The sequence below is a fragment of the Nelumbo nucifera genome, chromosome 1, assembly GCF_055504915.1.
Source record: "Nelumbo nucifera cultivar China Antique chromosome 1, China Antique-T2T, whole genome shotgun sequence".
NCBI lineage: Eukaryota > Viridiplantae > Streptophyta > Magnoliopsida > Proteales > Nelumbonaceae > Nelumbo > Nelumbo nucifera.
The window spans coordinates 18,509,036-18,526,959 of record NC_142649.1 but is presented as its reverse complement, the minus strand read 5'-3'; the positions used below and the strand labels follow the sequence as shown (position 1 = coordinate 18,526,959).

Genomic DNA, 17,924 nt, shown 5'->3' with positions numbered 1-17,924 from the left:
CATGTGAAACTATAGGGAGTGTCTAAGGTTGTGTTTGGTATCATTGCCATTTCAGGCTGAAACGTTTTGAGTGGTGTGGGTGGTGTATGTTCCAATGATTAGAGGAGAAACCCGTTTGGTTAACACTTAATGTTTATAGTCTCAACAGCAATGCTGATTAGAGGTTTATAATAGATACATGTTTGGTATGTCTTGTTTTAGGTTGAAGTGTTTAAAGTAAATTTTTTAATTCTATGTAACACCAATTACATTTCCAATTACTGTTATGCCAATCTAATGGCTAAGAATTTTCTAAATCCAGGATTTCATCAGATTTTATTTTTCTCCAATATAACACAAATCATGTTGAAGTGTTGTATGTTATACATGACGCATCATATCAATTCATCATCACCATGCCACATCGGATGACAGGTAAGTGCCATATCAGCTAAAACATTGTGAGATGCAATGGCTGTTGGGGGAAAACCTCAATTTGACGTTTCCTCAATGCCCCCTCTTGCTATTTTCAGATAAAAACGTTTTTTAACTGTTTTGAGTTAAAAAAGTCATAACCAAATAAAAAAAAAATTGGGATAAGTAGATTGTACTCCCCCACAGAAATCTGAAATTACATCCACCTCCTATTCTACTAGTAGCCCTCTCATAAACCGCATCCTGCTCATGGATTTAGCATCAATCCCCTATTAGCATTCATTCCACCCTTAGGGTGGAGTTAAGATTTCTAGGGGTGGACTGAACGATTAAAACCCCTTAAAAATTTACATTGCAATAAAAACGCTTACGTGACATTGATGTGGTAGGTTTTAGCTGAAAACGGCTATGGTACCAAAACATACCCTAAGCGGGGTTAGGGATCTTTTCTTCATCCCTTAGAACTAAAATAAGTCAACGTGTTTTCTTTTGGTGTAACAATCAGAGCAGTTGAGCCTGTTGCATGTCAAGGAGATGTGGATTGGATAGGGGTGTGGCAACGAGTCGAGTTTTTCACAAGCAACTCGAGAAAAGTTCGACTAACCTCGATTTCAACTGAACTCGAGCTTGAGCCCAATTCACTGGCTCGATTATAAAACGAGCTGAGATTGAGCCTATTAGATATATATATATATATTATAATTATTATAATTATTATAATTCTTATATTTTTAAATATCAAATAAAAATTTTTTTATATATAATTTTTTATTTTTATGAAATATTTTTTCTCAAAATCGACCTCAAACTTATGAATTTTTTATTCGAGTCAAGCTCGAACTCAAAGTTAAGACTCAAAGTTCTTACTCGAACTCCAAGGGGAACATTTCTTCCTAATGCACTAAGAGATGTTGCAAGAGTTCTCGTGGGCAGGAGATCTAGAATCCTTTCCAAGGGGAAGCTGGAAGCAACTCCAACTTTTGGCGCAGTAAAAGCTCCCAGCTAAGTCTCGGACCGAGTTGCACTGAGTTGTGATCTCTTAGACACCACCACCAACATTAAAAAAAAACTCTGCCCCGAGATACCGAGGGAGATGAGAAGATGAAAAATGGGAGACTGCCAGTAAGGCCACCCATCTTTTCGCTCACGCACAACTTTAACGGTCCAATCCCACCAAATCAAATTTACCCGGCGAAACCGGACCCCAACTCTCTTTCTTCTGCTCTGCAGCACTACATTCAGTCTGATTTCCCTTTCGAAGGCCAAAAGATCCATGCCCACATCCTCAAGATTGGATTCACGCCTAACACCAATATCTCCATTAAGCTCCTTATTCTTCATCTAAGATCTGGTTGTTTAACCTATGCACGCCAGGTTTTCGATCAAATGCGAAAGCCCACCATCTCTTGCTATAATTCTTTAATTGCGGCCTACCTAAAACAAGACCAAATAGAAGATTCATTGGATTTAATTCGTAAACTCTCTTTCTCTGATGAAAGACCAGATGGGTTTACATTCTCGACAATTTTAAAGCTATCTACCACGACTAAAATGACTGCAATGGCAACTGGAAATAATTATTCACTGTCAGGTGGAATAGAAAAACAGGTGCATGCCCAGATACTGAAATCGAATATTGAATCAGACGATGTTCTATTCACAGCTCTAGTAGACTCCTATGTGAAGAATGGCAAGGTTGATTATGCGAGGAAAGTATTTGATACTATGTTTGAAAAGAATGTTTACTGTTCCACGGCAATGATCTCCGGGTACATGAATCAAGGGTCTGTGGCAGATGCTGAAGACATCTTCAACAGAATAATTAACAAAGATATAGTTGTTTTTAATGCAATGATTGAAGGCTACAGCAAATCCCTTAAAACAGCTATGAAATCCATCCAACTTTACATAGACATGCAAAGGTTGAATTTCCAGCCAAACATATCGACTTTTGTGAGTGTAATTGGGGCATGCTCTGTCTTGTCAGCATTTGAACTCGGTCAACAAATCCAAAGTCAACTCTTAAAGATGAAACTCTTCACAGATGTGAGACTAGGAAGCGCACTCACAGACATGTACTCAAAATGTGGGAAGACTGAGGATGCAAGGAGAATCTTCGATCACATGCCAGACAAGAATGTCTTTTCTTGGACTTCAATGATTGATGGATATGGGAAGAATGGAAATCCCAGTGAAGCACTTGAACTCTTCAACAAGATGCAAAACGAACACTGTATCAGACCCAATTATGTCACATTCCTAAGTGCTCTTTCAGCTTGTGGACATGCTGGGCTAGTTGCTAGGGGTCAGGAGGTTTTCATGAGCATGGAGAGAGATTACTCACTCAAACCAAGGATGGAGCACTATGCTTGCATGGTTGATCTCCTGGGGCGTGCAGGGAGTCTCCATCAGGCATGGGAGTTCATAATGGGAATGCCTGAGAAGCCCAATTCTGATGTCTGGGGTGCTTTGCTTGGTGCAAGCAGGCTTCATGGTGATGTAGAAATGGCGAGCATTGCAGCCAATGAGATTTTCAAGTTGAGAAGTGATGGGAGGCCTGGAGCTTATATCGCATTGTCTAATACTTTTGCAGCTGCTGGGAAATGGGATGGTGTGAGTGAAGTTAGGGAGATGATGAAGGAGCGAGGGGTTTCTAAAGATACTGGTCGCAGTTGGGTTGGGACAGACAGCGGTTTATGTGGTTTCCATGTTGGGCAAAATGTGTGATTAAGCTTGTAAGATGAAGGTGATGTAGGAATCTCTTTTATAGCTTTGTATTATACATTCATGAGGAACGACCAGCAAAAGTCGTTCCTATTTCTAGTTGGCAATAGAGTCATCTACTGATTTTATTTTTCATGCTTCATCTACACTTAAAATAGAATTATCGCTCGGTAATTCGCTGCCCCCAAACTGGACATTTTCCTGCACTTTGACAGTTGACTACCTCAGCTTTATAACATTACTTCAATAAAAACAAAACTACTATTATAAAATCCAAAATAAATTCTTTTTCAAGCAATGCCACTGCTACATATGAAATTCAAATTGAAAGCTTGCAACTTGATCAAGTACACATGCCAAATAATAACTTGAGATATTATATGTTTAGTCTGACAGTACATAATACATCCATCCAATGTGGGTGTCAAAGTACCAATCAATTAGTAGATATATTAGCTTTAACATAATCAAATCGTTATTCGTTCAACAGTGTTTTAAGAGATGCACCTTGGTTGCACTTAGTCATACAGGTGAGGCTCATTATATGGGATGTGTGTCACTTGAATCTAAGTTTGCCTCACTTAGCTTGTTGCTACTTTTTGATGAATCAACCTTGAATTTGATGTTAAATATGAAAATTTCTATGTTGTAGGATGTATCTATGACGTTTAGAGTTTAATAGTTTAGCCTTTGTAGGATTTAAAACATATATAAGCTACAACCTTCAGATTAATAATATAATACTCTAACCAATTCACCAAATAGGCTTTTTGAAATATTTATTTATTTCAGAATTTATATTTGCATATTCTTATATTAAGTTTTCTTTTAAGTAAAAGTGGTGCCACCTCACCTTGTGCCTCAAGCTCTAGGAAACTCCTGCGCTTTAGTTGCACTTCTCAATTTTAAAATGCTGCCATCAACTCTCACAACATCTGGGAGTAGGTGCAAGAAGCAAAATGCTGTAATACCATCTTAAATTGGAAATGATGATCTAAGTAAAAAAATACTGACTGCAAAAGAGAATATATCTGTGTCTAGTGATCTGAAATTTGTCCAGAAACTTCTCAAAGTATTGATGAATATTATGCTGATGGTCTCTTTTTTCTTTCATTTATTTTCCACTTTATTGTTTTATGCATCCAAGAATTTGGGCATATACAAAGAAAGATCAACATGTATGCTTTTTTTTATGAATTACAGAAATTTTTATTAAAGACTAAACATAAAAGTTACAGCAAGGGTAGCCTCGGTTACCCCTGAACAAAGCACATTAAAAACCACCCAACTTTACTTTGGTAATTACATCTGAGCCCAGAAACAAGTTTCCCTGTGCACCCCCTGTTTTTCTAAGTGATCTACCATGTTGTTAGCTGACCTTGGAATACATTGAAAATCCACTTGCATACCATCTGTAAACCTTTTGATCATCTTGAAATCTTTTCTAAAAAACCACGGAGCTTGTTCTTTTGTCTTAGCCAACTGATAGCTACTTTAGAGTCTCCTTCAACTATCATTTTTCTCACCCCCATCTCCATTGCCTTTTGTAATTCAAACACTGCTGCTGTCAGTTCAGCTATAATCGAATCCCCCTGCCCACATGGACCTGAATACATTCCAACCACTTCCCTCCTTTCATTTCTGAACACCCCTTCTATACCAGAAGGGCCTGGGTTACCAAGACTGCTTCCATCAATGTTCATTTTAATAACCCCATTTTCTGGGAGAATCCATTCCCTTATAGTTTTCTTCTCGGAAGAAGGTAGTGCTGCGATTATTCTCCATCTCCTTATCAGATCATCATATGTAAAATCAGAGAAGAGTTTCAAATATTTAACCCAGAAAACCACTTTGGCTGTAATTCCATCTATCAATGCTTCTCTACTCCTTTTTCCTCCTTCAAATATCCTCATATTCCTTTCCTCCCACAAAGACCAAAGCACAGCTGCCCTTGTGTCACGGTCTGACATAGGCTTAGCCTTGCCTATGCTTGGCGGGCTTACGTTAAGGGACACCATCGTCATTTTTGCCTGTAAGATTTTTGGGAAAAGTGATGTTATCTTCTAACTACCGCCGCGACACTTGTGCATCTCCACAATATTCTGCCCCTCTTTCTTGGCCATCTGAATGTAGATGAATCAAACAATCTGTCCAAACTCTTAGGGGCTTTCCACCTGCAATCAAAGAGAGAAAAACCACTCCCAAACACAATTAGCATGAGGACAGGAAATCAGCAAGTGATAGGCAGTTTCACCATTTGACTCACACATATAACACCAATTCGGGGAGAGACACCAACCAGGTCTCTTTCTCTGTAACATATTACACGTGTTAATTGCACTATGACAAACTTCCCAACTGAATGCACTCACTTTAGGAGGAATAGGGTGGCACCACACTTCTTTAACTAGGAATGAAGAGCCAGCAGAATCAGAAGATACCAAAGCTTTAAAGAAGGAAGCACAACTGAAAACACCCGAAGGGTGATAGGACCAGACTCTACAATCTTGTTTGCTCACATCTAAAAAGACCCCATCCAGAAATTGCACAAGGTTTGACACCAAATCCAATTGAGAACCCCTAACATTTCTGTGAAGGCCCAAATTTCAACCATACCCAGAGAGTGAAGGGGAAGGGATTAAAAAATCTGACACTGGTTTACCCTTGAAAGAAGAGAGAGCATACAAAGAAGGAAAGGAGACCCTCAAAGGCACTTCCCCTACCCACAGGTCTTCCCAAAACCTGATTTTGTTCCCTGAGTTTAGATCATACCTGATATGAGTGACGAATCTTGGAAGATGCTTTTGGATTGATTTCCATGGTGATGTACTTGAATCTCTGCTAGAAGTTCAAGCATCCCACCCATTCTCAGAGAGACCATGAATGCTGGCTATTACCCTATGCCATAGCCTATCTACCTCCAATGGAAATCTCCATAAACACTTACCTAAAAGAGCCATGTTTATCCTTTCAACTTCCCTAAACCCAGACCTCCATTTTCCTTCCTCCTGCAAACTACTTCCCACCTAATAAACGGGGAGGTTTGCTAATGTAGACTTGATATCTGTTCTTTCTATTTTCCTATTCATGTTTTTATATGTATAAATTCTAGTTAACGGGATCCTTATATCATAGCATTCTTTTGTGTAAAGTGATTTCTTGTTTTCTTTAATTGTAATGGGATGTTTTGTGAATGGATTTGACATTTTGTTGACTTTAAGAGTTTATAAGGATTCTTGAAGAATATTTTTTGTGGAGTTTTTGGAAATGATAGATGCAATAGTGTAATAAACCAGGTACATCTCTTGTTATGGGTAAACTAGTACATGTTTTTATGACAGATGCATACATAATTTTTATCATTATAAATGTAGGTGTTCAAGACTGCTATCAGTCTTGATCACTTAGAAACTTCAGGTTCGATGAGAAGAGAAAGTGAAGAAGAAGTAGAAGAAAGAGTGATGAGAGAGCAGTAGAACACAAGTTTTGAGAAGAAGAACAGAATCTCAATGTTCTGCCGCCGCCACTTTCATTTAATATTTATATGTTATGCTAGTTACATGAAAGGACATATCTGCCCTTGGTGTTTACATCATAACTGCTAACACATAAAATAAATAACAACTAGCAATAACAGAATAACAAATTGACCACAGCTGTGACTAGATACATTCTACCCTACGGATAGAGGGACCACAGCTGTGGGGCCCACATCAATGTTCTCTGCACTCCCCCTCAAGTTGGGAGTATATGTTCATCATTCTCAACTTGGATAGATCCGCTTCTAGCTTCTTTCTTGATACAGCTTTAGTGAGGATGTCTGGTAGTTGCATACTGGGTGTGATGTACGGGAGGCATACTTCTTGAGATGAGACCCTCTCTCGTACAAAGTGATGGTCAACTTCAATGTGTTTGGTTCTGTCATGCTGTACTGGATTATGAGCTATATTAATGGCGGCTTGATTATCACAATACAACATCAGGGGCTTCTCATACTCAATACCCAACTCCTTAAGTAGAGATCTTAGCCATAAGATTTCAGCCACTTTGTTGGCCATGGACTTGTATTCTGCTTCAGCACTTGACCGGGAGACAACACTTTGTTTCTTACTTCTCCAGGAGACAAGGTTTCCTCCCACAAGGGCACAATATGCTGAGGTAGACCTTCTGTCATCAACACTCCCAGCCCAATCAGCATCCGTATAGACCTCCACCTTCATGTGATTGTTGTTCTTGAATAGTATACCCATACCTGGGCATCTCTTCAAGTAGGCTAAGATTCTTTCTGCCGCAAGAAGATGTGTGGTTATAGGAGAATGCATGTACTGAATGACAACACTAACAGCATAAGTAATATCTGGCCGAGTGAGGCAGAGATATAGGAGCTTTCCTACCAACTGCTGGAACATAACTTTGTCTTCAAGAAGCTCCCCACTCTCGACACTAATCCTGTGGTTCTGTTCAATTGGTGTATCTGCAGGCTTGACACCTAACTTTCTAGTTCTGGGAGATAAAGATCCCCTGATTGGATCTAGCAACCTCAATACCCAAAAAATACCGGAGTGCACCAAGGTCCTTCACCTCAAATTCTTGATGAAGAAGCTGTTTAAGAGACTCAATCTCATGGCTATCATTCCCTGTGACCACAATATCATCAACATATACTGCCAGTAGTGTCAAGGAGGACTCCACCCTTTTGATGAATAGGGTATGATCTGATTGGGCCTGTATATAACCAAACTTCACAAGAGCTAGTCTGAATCTATCGAACCAAGCCCTAGGTGACTGTTTCAAACCATACAAAGCCTTGTTGAGCCGGAAGACCTTCTTACCTATTTCTGCATCATAGAATCTAGGAGGCAAACACATGTAAACTTCTTCTTGCAGATCTCCATTCAGAAAGGCATTTTTCACGTCCATTTGGTATAAGGGCCAAGTATGACTTGCTGCAAGGGACAATAGGACTCGAATAGTGGTCATCTTGGCTACCGGTGCAAAGGTCTCCAAGTAATCTATGCCATAAGTCTGTGTAAACCCTCTTGCAACTAACCGAGCTTTATACCTCTCAATAGATCCATCTGCATTATGCTTCACCGTAAAGACTCATCTGCATTCAACTGTTTTCTTTCCTTTGGGCAGATCAACTACCTCCCAGGTGTTGTTTTTCAACAGGGCATCCATCTCAACTTGCATTGCATCTTTCCATTCCGGGACTGATAGGACTTCTTGCACTGTTCTTGGAATAGGGACATTGGAAATGGAGCTAAGGTAGGACCTGTAGGTAGGAGATAGGCGATCATAGGATAAAAAATGGGAAATACAGTGGGCTGTAGATGTGGTACAATGTCGTTTCTCTTTACGGACTGGAAGGTCAAGATCATCTGTAGGAGGTGAAATGGCAACGATAGGGGAAGTCTCTGTGGGCCCTGGGACTGTAGTACCTGGACCAGGAGCCGCAAATGAGATTGGAGCTGGCCTGGACTGCTGATGATCGGGATCAACCTACCTGCACAGCCTGTGATAGACCCTCAACTCCTGATCCCTCTGACCACCCTCACCATTGTAGCTCTCCCTCAACTCCTGATCCCTTTGACTACCCGCACCATTGCAGCTCTCATCACCCAATGGAATAGGTAAAGGAACTGCCCCACTCTCACTGCTCTCCCCCTGAAGACAAGAACTCAAACCCCCACTCTCACTACTCTCCCCATGAGGGGAAACCCGAGGATAATAGGGTGTCCCCTCAAAGAAAGTGACATCCATGGAGACAAACCTCCTCCCTGAGACAGGATCATAGCAGCAATAACCCTTTTGAGTTTGTGCATAACCAAGGAAGATGCATTTGGAGGCTTTGGGTTCAAAGTTGGAGTGATGGGGTCCGAGAAGCTAAACAAAGCAAGTACAACCGAATGTCTTAAGGGGAATAGAAAACAAGTCCTCACGTGGGTGTAGAAGGGAAAAAAGAGATCGCATATCAAGGACCCTGGAAGGAACCCGGTTAATAAGGTAGACTGCCGTGAGGATAGCACCACCCCAGAAGCGAATAGGAACATTGGAAGTAAACATGAGACTTCTAGCCACTTCCAAAATGTGCCTATTCTTCCTTTCGGCAACTCCATTCTGCTGAGGTGTATGAGGGCAAGAGCTCTGGTGGATAACCCCATGATGAAGAAGATAAGATGTCAATGATTTAGCAAAGTATTCCTTTGCGTTATTAGATCTGAGAACTTTGATCTTGGCATCAAACTGGGTTAGGATCATTTGGTGAAAACTTTGGGTCAGGGAAGGTACCTCATCTCGTGAACACATGAGATAAACCCAAGAAAACCGGGTATGGTCATCAACAAATAACAAGAAATATCTGTACCCACCCATGGAAGGGATATGATAAGGCCCCCAAACGTCAGTATGCACAATATCAAAAGAATTATCACTCCTTTTATTACTCAATAAATAAGGCTTTCTACAATGCTTAGCAAACTCACAACTTTCACACTGTAACTGAGACAACTCAATAGACTCAAATAAAGTAGGAAACAGACTCTGTAAGGACCGAAAAGACAAATGACCTAATCGGTTATGCCAAAGCATAACTGGACTCACACTCTGAGAAACAAAAGACATCTTCTCAACTGACTCTCCTTGATGGAACCGCTCCCCGAGCAGATAGATCCCATTCGTCTCACGGCCAGTCCCAATCACCTTCTTCGTCTCCAAGTCTTGAAAAACACATCGGTCAGGGAAGAAGGTTACTAAGCAGTTCATATGCTTGGTAATACTACTGACTGAAAGAAGGTTAGTATCAAGCTTAGGAACATGCAAAACAGATGACAGAGAGATAGTATCTGATAGCTTGATGTCACCCTTCCCAGAAATAGGAACCAGGGAGCCATCAGCAATAGATACCTTATCCCTACCAGAAGACAGATGGTAAGTAGTAAACAATGAAGGCAAGCTAGTCATGTGATCAGATGCACCTGAGTCTATTACCCAACAAGGTTCAGTAGTACCTGGAGCTGAGGCATGATAGGCTGAAGCTTGAGTACCTGAATGTGCGAAGGCAGATGTAACAGGGACTGATGGAGACTGCGGTGGTTGAGCTGAATTTCCAACTTCCTTTTCTAGCTGTATTAGGGCAGCCTGGACTGCAGCTAAGGTCTCTAAAGATGGTCCTTTTGTGCCAAATGAGGATGCTGAATCAGTGTTCACGGCTACATGAGCAGTGCCCTTCTCGTTTCTCAACTTCGCAGGAACCAAGTGAGGATGTAGTTTCCAACATGTCTCCTTTGTATGTTTGGGCTTCTTACAATGTTCACATACCACATCCTTCTTGTCTTCCTTCCTCCTATCCTTCTCTGAATCACCCCCTGATTTGGGTGTGACCGCTACAAAGGCTGGTGTGGGGGGCTGAGGATGCATCATAACCTTCCTTCTGGTCTCTTCACTGTGTACAAATGAGTATGCCTGAGAGAGAGTCACACTGTCTCTAGTCAAAATCTGTTGCCAGACAATATCATACTCTGAATTTAGGCCTGCCAGAAACTCAAATACCCGGTTTGTCTCAACCTGCTTTCTATATATCTGTGCATCTCTGGGACTCTCCCACTCAAGAGTCTCTAAGTGATCAATCTCACGCCACAGGGACTACAAGGTAGAGAAATATACTGACACCGGTCTTTCTCCTTGTTTCAGATTTTTCACTTCACATTTCAATTCATATGCTCTGGCAACATTAAGGGGTTGGGAATAAGTTTCTTTCATAACATCCCATATCTCTTTAGCTGTCTTTGCCCACAAATAATTCCGGCTAATATGAGGCTGCATAGAATTACACAGCCATGTTATAACCAAGTAGTTTTCTTGAATCCACTTGGTATATGTCGGGTCTCCCTTGGGAGGTTCTTTTATATCTCCCAAGAGGTACCCTAATTTACCTCTTCCACCAATAGCCATCATAGCTGATTGGGACCATTCCAAATAGTTTGATCCATCAAACATTACGGTCGTAATCTGACCACCCATCTCAAAAACACTACCATAACTGATGTTCCCAAGGCTTCCTTCTGCCTGATTTTTAAACTCCATTTCTGTCAAGTCTCAAAACAGCACTTGAACTACCAACCACAATCAAAAACAGTATGGGCCTGATCTGTATTCACAGTGTATGTGCACTAAACTAGGATAATTCTGATCTGAAACCAACTAGCCAACACAGCAGTAGCTGTCCGTAGAGCTCTAACCCCTTAGGATTTTGAAAACAGCTTAAAAAAAATCTGATATGCTTGGGAAAGTTAGGGTTTTAATCAGTCCTTAAAGTGAACAATTCAGTTGCACAATCCAAAACAGTACTGTATAGATAGACTTGCAGTAGTGTTAATAAGAAACCCCAGAATCTGATCAAACCTACCAATAAACTTAAGGGCAGCTCTAGGTAGATCACAAGGTTCAGTCACACACTAGGGCTTGCCGCAAGATCACTTTCAAACCCTAGAGTAGAGAGAAACACAGTTGAGACAGTTCGGCCTAGGGTTTGCTGTAAAACCCTAGTGAATCAAAGAGAGAAAACCCTAGAATGGTTCGGCCTTCCCCTCCAGATGGGTCCAACCTATCTTCTCTGATAGAACTTCTCTTAGAAAGTAAACAATTTACAAGGAAAAATTGTTCGCTGCCTTCTAGGGTTACCCGAACCCTAGTCTTCTCTGATCTTTCCTGACCACCAACACTCTGCAACCCTAGCAAGACTCCAATAGCTGCTAGCACTTCTGGCGATCTCAAAGAATCAGTCCGCGAACTCCTCCTTTTCAGCTTCCAAACCTAGGAGATTCTCATGTGGTCGGCTGGTATTAGGCTCACATGAGAAACCCTAACTTGGCTCTGATACCATGTAGGTGTTCAAGACTGCTATCAGTCTTGATCAATTAGAAACTTCAGGTTCGATGAGAAGAGAAAGTGAAGAAGAAGTAGAAGAAAGAGTGATGAGAGAGCAGTAGAACACAAGTTTTGAGAAGAAGAACAGAATCTCAATATTCTGCCGCCGCCACTTTCATTTAATATTTATATGTTATGCTAGTTACATGAAGGGACATATCTTCCCTTGGTGTTTACATCATAACTGCTAACACATAAAATAAATAACAACTAGCAATAACAGAATAACAAATTGACCACAGCTGTGACTAGATACATTCTACCCTACGGACAGAGGGACCACAGCTGTGGGGCCCACATCAATGTTCTCTACAATAAACACGTGCCATCTATTATCTTTTCACTATGATGAGCCCAACTCAGCCCCCATATATTTCTGCTAAATCTGAACCTGAGACACCTGACCCTTTGGATCTCCAGTTCCATCTAGAAAGCATGCTTCTAGAGTAGATTTTAACATGTGTCTGATGGCATAATACATGCTTCATGTAACCATTTTAGATTTGACCTACATGGATTAACATGTTCCAGATTGTGACATTTTTAACTCAGTGCATGAACCTATTCTCCATACTTCAAAATTTGCCCTTTTTTGTCATTCTATTTTGTTCTAAACAAGTAAGCATGATACTGAAAGCATGGCAAAGTTCCACAATTATTTTTCCCCACCTCTTTTCTTCATGGTTTATCTAATTTTATTTGCTCAGAACTAATCACATGGACACATCCATGTGTTTATAGCCTTTGCATTCATATACAGCATAATACCTATTTTTCTGTCTTCCATGTAAAATTCATTGTAATGGCCAGTAATTCTGGATGAGGTGGCTTCCTGTTCCTATTTGGACAGCCCCATATTCCTCCTCACACTTTTCCCCCAGTTAACTTATCAAATCACTAATTAATGTTAGAACACTCTTTCTATTCTCTCCCATCATGTAGGTTTTCATGGTAATTTTTTCTTCATTTCATTCTGCACTGGACCAGGGCTATTGTTACTTGGTGCAATGGTAAAATCTCGGGCTAATAAGTGAGAAAATGCCAGAGTTTAGGACTGTGCCCAGTTAACCCCTCCCAACTCCTGATTGCTGTCATCAGAATTGGGTATAGCCTTTTCTAGTGTACACTGGACAATATTGCTTCACTTCCTGGATAAGAACTTTCTGTAACTAAAACTTGGAGAGAAGATCATATATATGATATGGTTACAAACTCAATCTATATGATTTGTGGTAGTCCATTTCTCTTTTTTTCTCTAATTGATTATGGTTTTTCACTTGATCTTTGTGTTCTATTCATTTACTTTTAATCCGTTCCATCTGTTGTGATTTTATTTATGATATTATTATTATGCCCTTAATACTCAATATATGATGCCCTGTTGTCTTTACTCAACATTTTATGCCCTGTGTTTTAGTACTAATAGTTCTGAACAGAATAATAGCCACCATCCATATAATATGTGGCGATTTTTTCAGTTAGATTGCATTACTGAACTTGGTGCAGCAACTTTACTTCATTATAGGCTTATATCCTATTTAATTGTGGCTGTATTCTCCCAAGTCCTATCTAAAAGTTGAGGTATCGGAATAAGAGTGTGCCTAAGATAGCACAGGTTCCAAGTATGAACTAAAGTGACTGTCCCAAGTATAGTGTAAATCAAGTTGGTTTTTGAGCAAATTTATCAAGTCCATCTGGCTATGACCTAGATTTTGTAAAGATTAGTCAAATTAAACTGTCAATAAAAAAACAAAATATGCTGTAAATTAACAGGGTATCCAAGTTTAATCATTGTATACCAACAAAATTAATATATCTCATCCAAGTATGTCCATTAGTTCAAGTCATTGGATACACTTGATTATCCCTTTTCACTCTTGTAGAATCTTTTTTAGAAGATAAGGATCAGCTTTTATTATACTTATATGCCTTTATCTTGCTTAGTGCACTTTTATGCTGATTCTTGCCATCTTTCGATAGATTGGTCTCTTGCTGTAATTGAGGGGGTTGAGATGCAGAGATTTGTGTATGGATGGCAATTTGTTTTGGGTGTAGTAATAGGGTATATACTACAGAGCGTTTTTTCCTTTGGGACTTTTTGTATATCATCACTCTCTCTTAATTATTAATAACTTTTTATTGAAATACTTTATCTTGTTTAGAAGAAAAGATGTACATACTTCATTTTATTGTTTTGGAGTTATTTTGTATCCTTTTGATATTAAATATCTCCCTATACCCTAACTAATCATAAGCCATGATGCCCAGATAGGATACACAGACACGAATATGGGAAACAGGGATACGACTCTCCATTTTCCTATGGTCCAGGACATGGATACAGGCACAGGCATCCCATTTATTATACTTATATCATGTGCCCATTTCTATTTTTGAAGCTATCACTTCTCAATATCCATATATTGCAAAAGTTAATTAAACTCCTACCATATACATATTTTCATAGTTTAATTTATTAAAATGTATTGTTTTACAAGTTTTCATGTGTTAATGCTATACAAAAATACTATCGAAGAGTCATGTAGTATTCAGTGTCTTATCAGATATGTATGTGTAGGTATATTAGGCATATACAGGTATTGAGGTATCATAGTTCATAAATGGTAATGAATCATGAATCAGGTATGGGAGTGGATATCTGTTTATATTTCCACAAGTCAAATTAGTAATGAATCATGAATCATCCATATACAGGTATTGAGGTATCATAGTTCATAAATGGTAATGAATCATGAATCAGGTATGGGAGTGGATATCTGTCTATATTTCCACAAGTCAAATTAGTATGTGTAGTTCTTTTCCATTTTATTTGTTTGTCTTAGATGAGTTCATATGACTCTTCTATCTGCAATCTTCTTTTAAATATCATGGCATTGAAGTATTTGAAATTCACTTATCTCTTACTTCTTTTAAACGTATACCAATGTATTGGATCAACACTTGATTGTAGCCTGATTGAGTATTAAATCTTTACTATTATAAATAACAAGAATAGAGGCATTTACCAATATAAGCTTGTAGATGGAATATGCTTATGAATAAGGTAGATGTAGTTACTGATTTGATTTTAAATATTAGCTGCTATGTCATCTCTGGTTCACCCAATCCACCAATGTCAGAGAACAGCTGAAAGCCTGAATAGAGGATGAAATGTGTCAATAGCTTCAATATATGATGAGCCAAGTCATCATCTGGAATGGAGTTACACTTATGAAATGTTGTATTATCCAGTAAACTGACACGTCATATGTCTAATTATCTTCTTAACTCTTGAAGTAACAATTAGTGTTGTCCTTGATATTGTCAAATAATTTGTTATTATTGGCATCCAGGATAGCTTTCCATTATTGAACTTAGACTTCAAGATACCCTGTATCATATGCACAAAAATCCTAGCTGTCAGGGAAAAAAGGCTCTCTCTGTTCGCTATTTGGTCGCACTCTTCTCGTGTGGTCATTTACCAAGCTCTAGTCACCCCCCCCCCCCCCTCCTTTCCCCCTGAAAGAAAAGCCTCTTTTTGGTCTTTTGTATTTTTAATTGGAGATCTAAAATTGTTGTACAGCTGGTCAAACTAGGGAAAATATTCAATATATGGTGGTAATTTTAACTTTTAAGCCATGGACTGGGGCATCCAACATCTGACATATTCTGTAGTCCACTTACTGATGGGTATATATGAACGCCAGTAGCATCATCATCTAAGCCTTGCCCCAACTGTTGTAAATAAAGAAGACTTCTATGTATTGATATAACTAGGAATAGTATTACAGAAACTTGCCTTAAAGAAGATTCTAACAATCAGTTGAAAGGGGGTATTTACAATATTTATCATTCTTCATGCAGAGAAAGAACCTCTCATAAGCTGATGCCATCTTAGTTGCAGTGAACATGGACAGTGCATATGCCTTACACGCCATACCCTTCTTCTGCAAAACGGATGGCCCATCTCTTATGGCCGACTCCAAGGCCTCGACAAAAGAACCAACATTGGGAGAGAATGTATATCCAAATCCTTGGTTGAGGACTATGGTCCCTGTGATGCTAGGAAAGTTAGGGGTTAAGACAGGCTTCCCACATTGCATTGCTTCGATCAATGTCAGGTCAAGCCCTTGAGGTCTCAGTGTAGGGTTCACAAACACATCAAGTGCGTTGTAAAACTCAGACAGCTCCGAAGGATCCAATGCACCCAACACCTTGACGCTAGGCCCCAAGTCCTCATATCGTCTTCCCCATGGGCCAGATCCAGCTACAAGCAAAAAAACACCTGGGTGGCGCTCACATATTGATGAGAAGGCTTCATAGAGAAGGGGATGCCCTTTGTCCCTTACCAACCGCCCTGCAACTCCCATCACCACGCTCGCATTAGAAGGGACTCCATATCGTTGTCTAAACCTGGCACCAACCTCTGGGTCGTAGACAAACTTGGTGTGATCAACTCCATTGAGTATAACATGGACATTTCTTCTAGGAAGCTGATATATGTTAACAAGGAGCTCGCCTGCGCTATTGCTAATGCATATGTGCTGCGTATAGCTGGAGAAGAACCTGATTTCATCAACTAGGCGTGGCATGGCGTCCCGAAGGTCGGCACTGGGTGTTGGGCGAACCCCCTGAGGCTCCAACAGAAGCTCTTGGAATAACTTGGAATGCATGATTTCATACCAAATCCCATGCCAAGTGACAGCCACCTTAGGCACCATCTTTGCACGCCAATGCGGCAATGACACACTCTCAGTGTGGACATAATCAAATGCTCCAGCCATGTTCTCTCGATTGAAGATCTCAAAAGCTAGGGAGCAATTGACAGAGCCATGGTCATTGGCCGCGAAGTGGACATGGAGGCTACCTTGGTGGATGTCCGGGCGAGGCAGCCTATCAGATGGGACAGTGAAGACACGCACCTCGTGTCCCCTTCCAGCGAGTGCACTGTATAGAGTTGAGGCGTGGCGTTCCATGCCACCAGGGGCAGCACCTACCGGCCATGTCTTGGAGAAGACAGCGAGCTTCAGTTTCTCGGAGGCCGGACCAAAGCAAAGCTTGTTCCACGGAAACTGGGCCTCTCGAAGATCACCGTAGAATCGAGGATGCTCCGATCTAAAGAATGGTTCCTGGAGATTCAGCGCTGGTGGTTTGATGAAGAGAAGAGAGGCAAGGAGTGCAAACGTAAGGAAGGTTGTAAACCTGAAGAAAGAAGATGAGGAGGAGGTCTTAGAGGGTTGATGCTTCATACCCATTTCTACAGAAAATTGAACTTTGACTGTTGAGTGATGGTTTGAATTTGATCCATCCTTTTTCATGTATCTTAAACAAATGGTCGAATTAAAATAGTGGGCTTTAATTATTAATTTAAGGTGACGTACGTTAATCTAAAGAAATAAAATATAAAGTTGATCCATAATTTAACTATATTTAATCATACTGATTTACTTGATTTCTTACCATTAACGCAGGGTCTCCTTGAAACTTTTCCATTTGTGAAAAACTGAACATTGTGAGTTGGAATTCTGTGCATTGCACATGGCTCTGCTCTCCTCATAACCTTCTGTATTTATCTACTTTCAAACTTTTTAAGCAAACAGTACTTGTTTTGACTATATTGAATGTAGAAGTTTCAACTTACCCAAAATAAAATAATACTATATTGATGAATTTTGAGAGCCTTGGAGTTCGAACTCTAAGGTTTAATAAACCATCACAAGAATTCACGATTATTGAAAAAGTAAAACAAAACGTTTGTGGGGGAGAAAGGTGAAAGCTTGATGGTACCGTCACAGAACAAGGATAATACTGGGAATCACCTCTCAGATGAAGCCAAGTTCGTATCTGTAGTTCTCGTT

The 17,924-nt window shown here is 40.0% G+C and overlaps 2 protein-coding genes across 2 annotated transcripts; one reads left to right on the top strand and one right to left on the bottom strand.

The window, feature by feature from the left end:
- The first annotated feature begins 1,253 nt into the window (after window positions 1–1,253).
- On the top strand, window positions 1,254–16,069 carry LOC104612114 (Tetratricopeptide repeat (TPR)-like superfamily protein). Its single transcript, XM_010279430.3, has 2 exons — window positions 1,254–3,160; window positions 15,931–16,069. Exon 1 carries the CDS (start codon window positions 1,516–1,518, stop codon window positions 3,139–3,141), a length of 1,626 nt encoding a protein of 541 aa, XP_010277732.1. The 5' UTR covers window positions 1,254–1,515; the 3' UTR covers window positions 3,142–3,160; window positions 15,931–16,069.
- On the bottom strand, window positions 15,698–17,450 carry LOC104612115 (UDP-Glycosyltransferase superfamily protein). Its single transcript, XM_010279432.3, has one exon. It carries the CDS (start codon window positions 17,382–17,384, stop codon window positions 15,879–15,881), a length of 1,506 nt encoding a protein of 501 aa, XP_010277734.2. The 5' UTR covers window positions 17,385–17,450; the 3' UTR covers window positions 15,698–15,878.
- Between the last annotated feature and the right edge of the window lie 474 nt (window positions 17,451–17,924).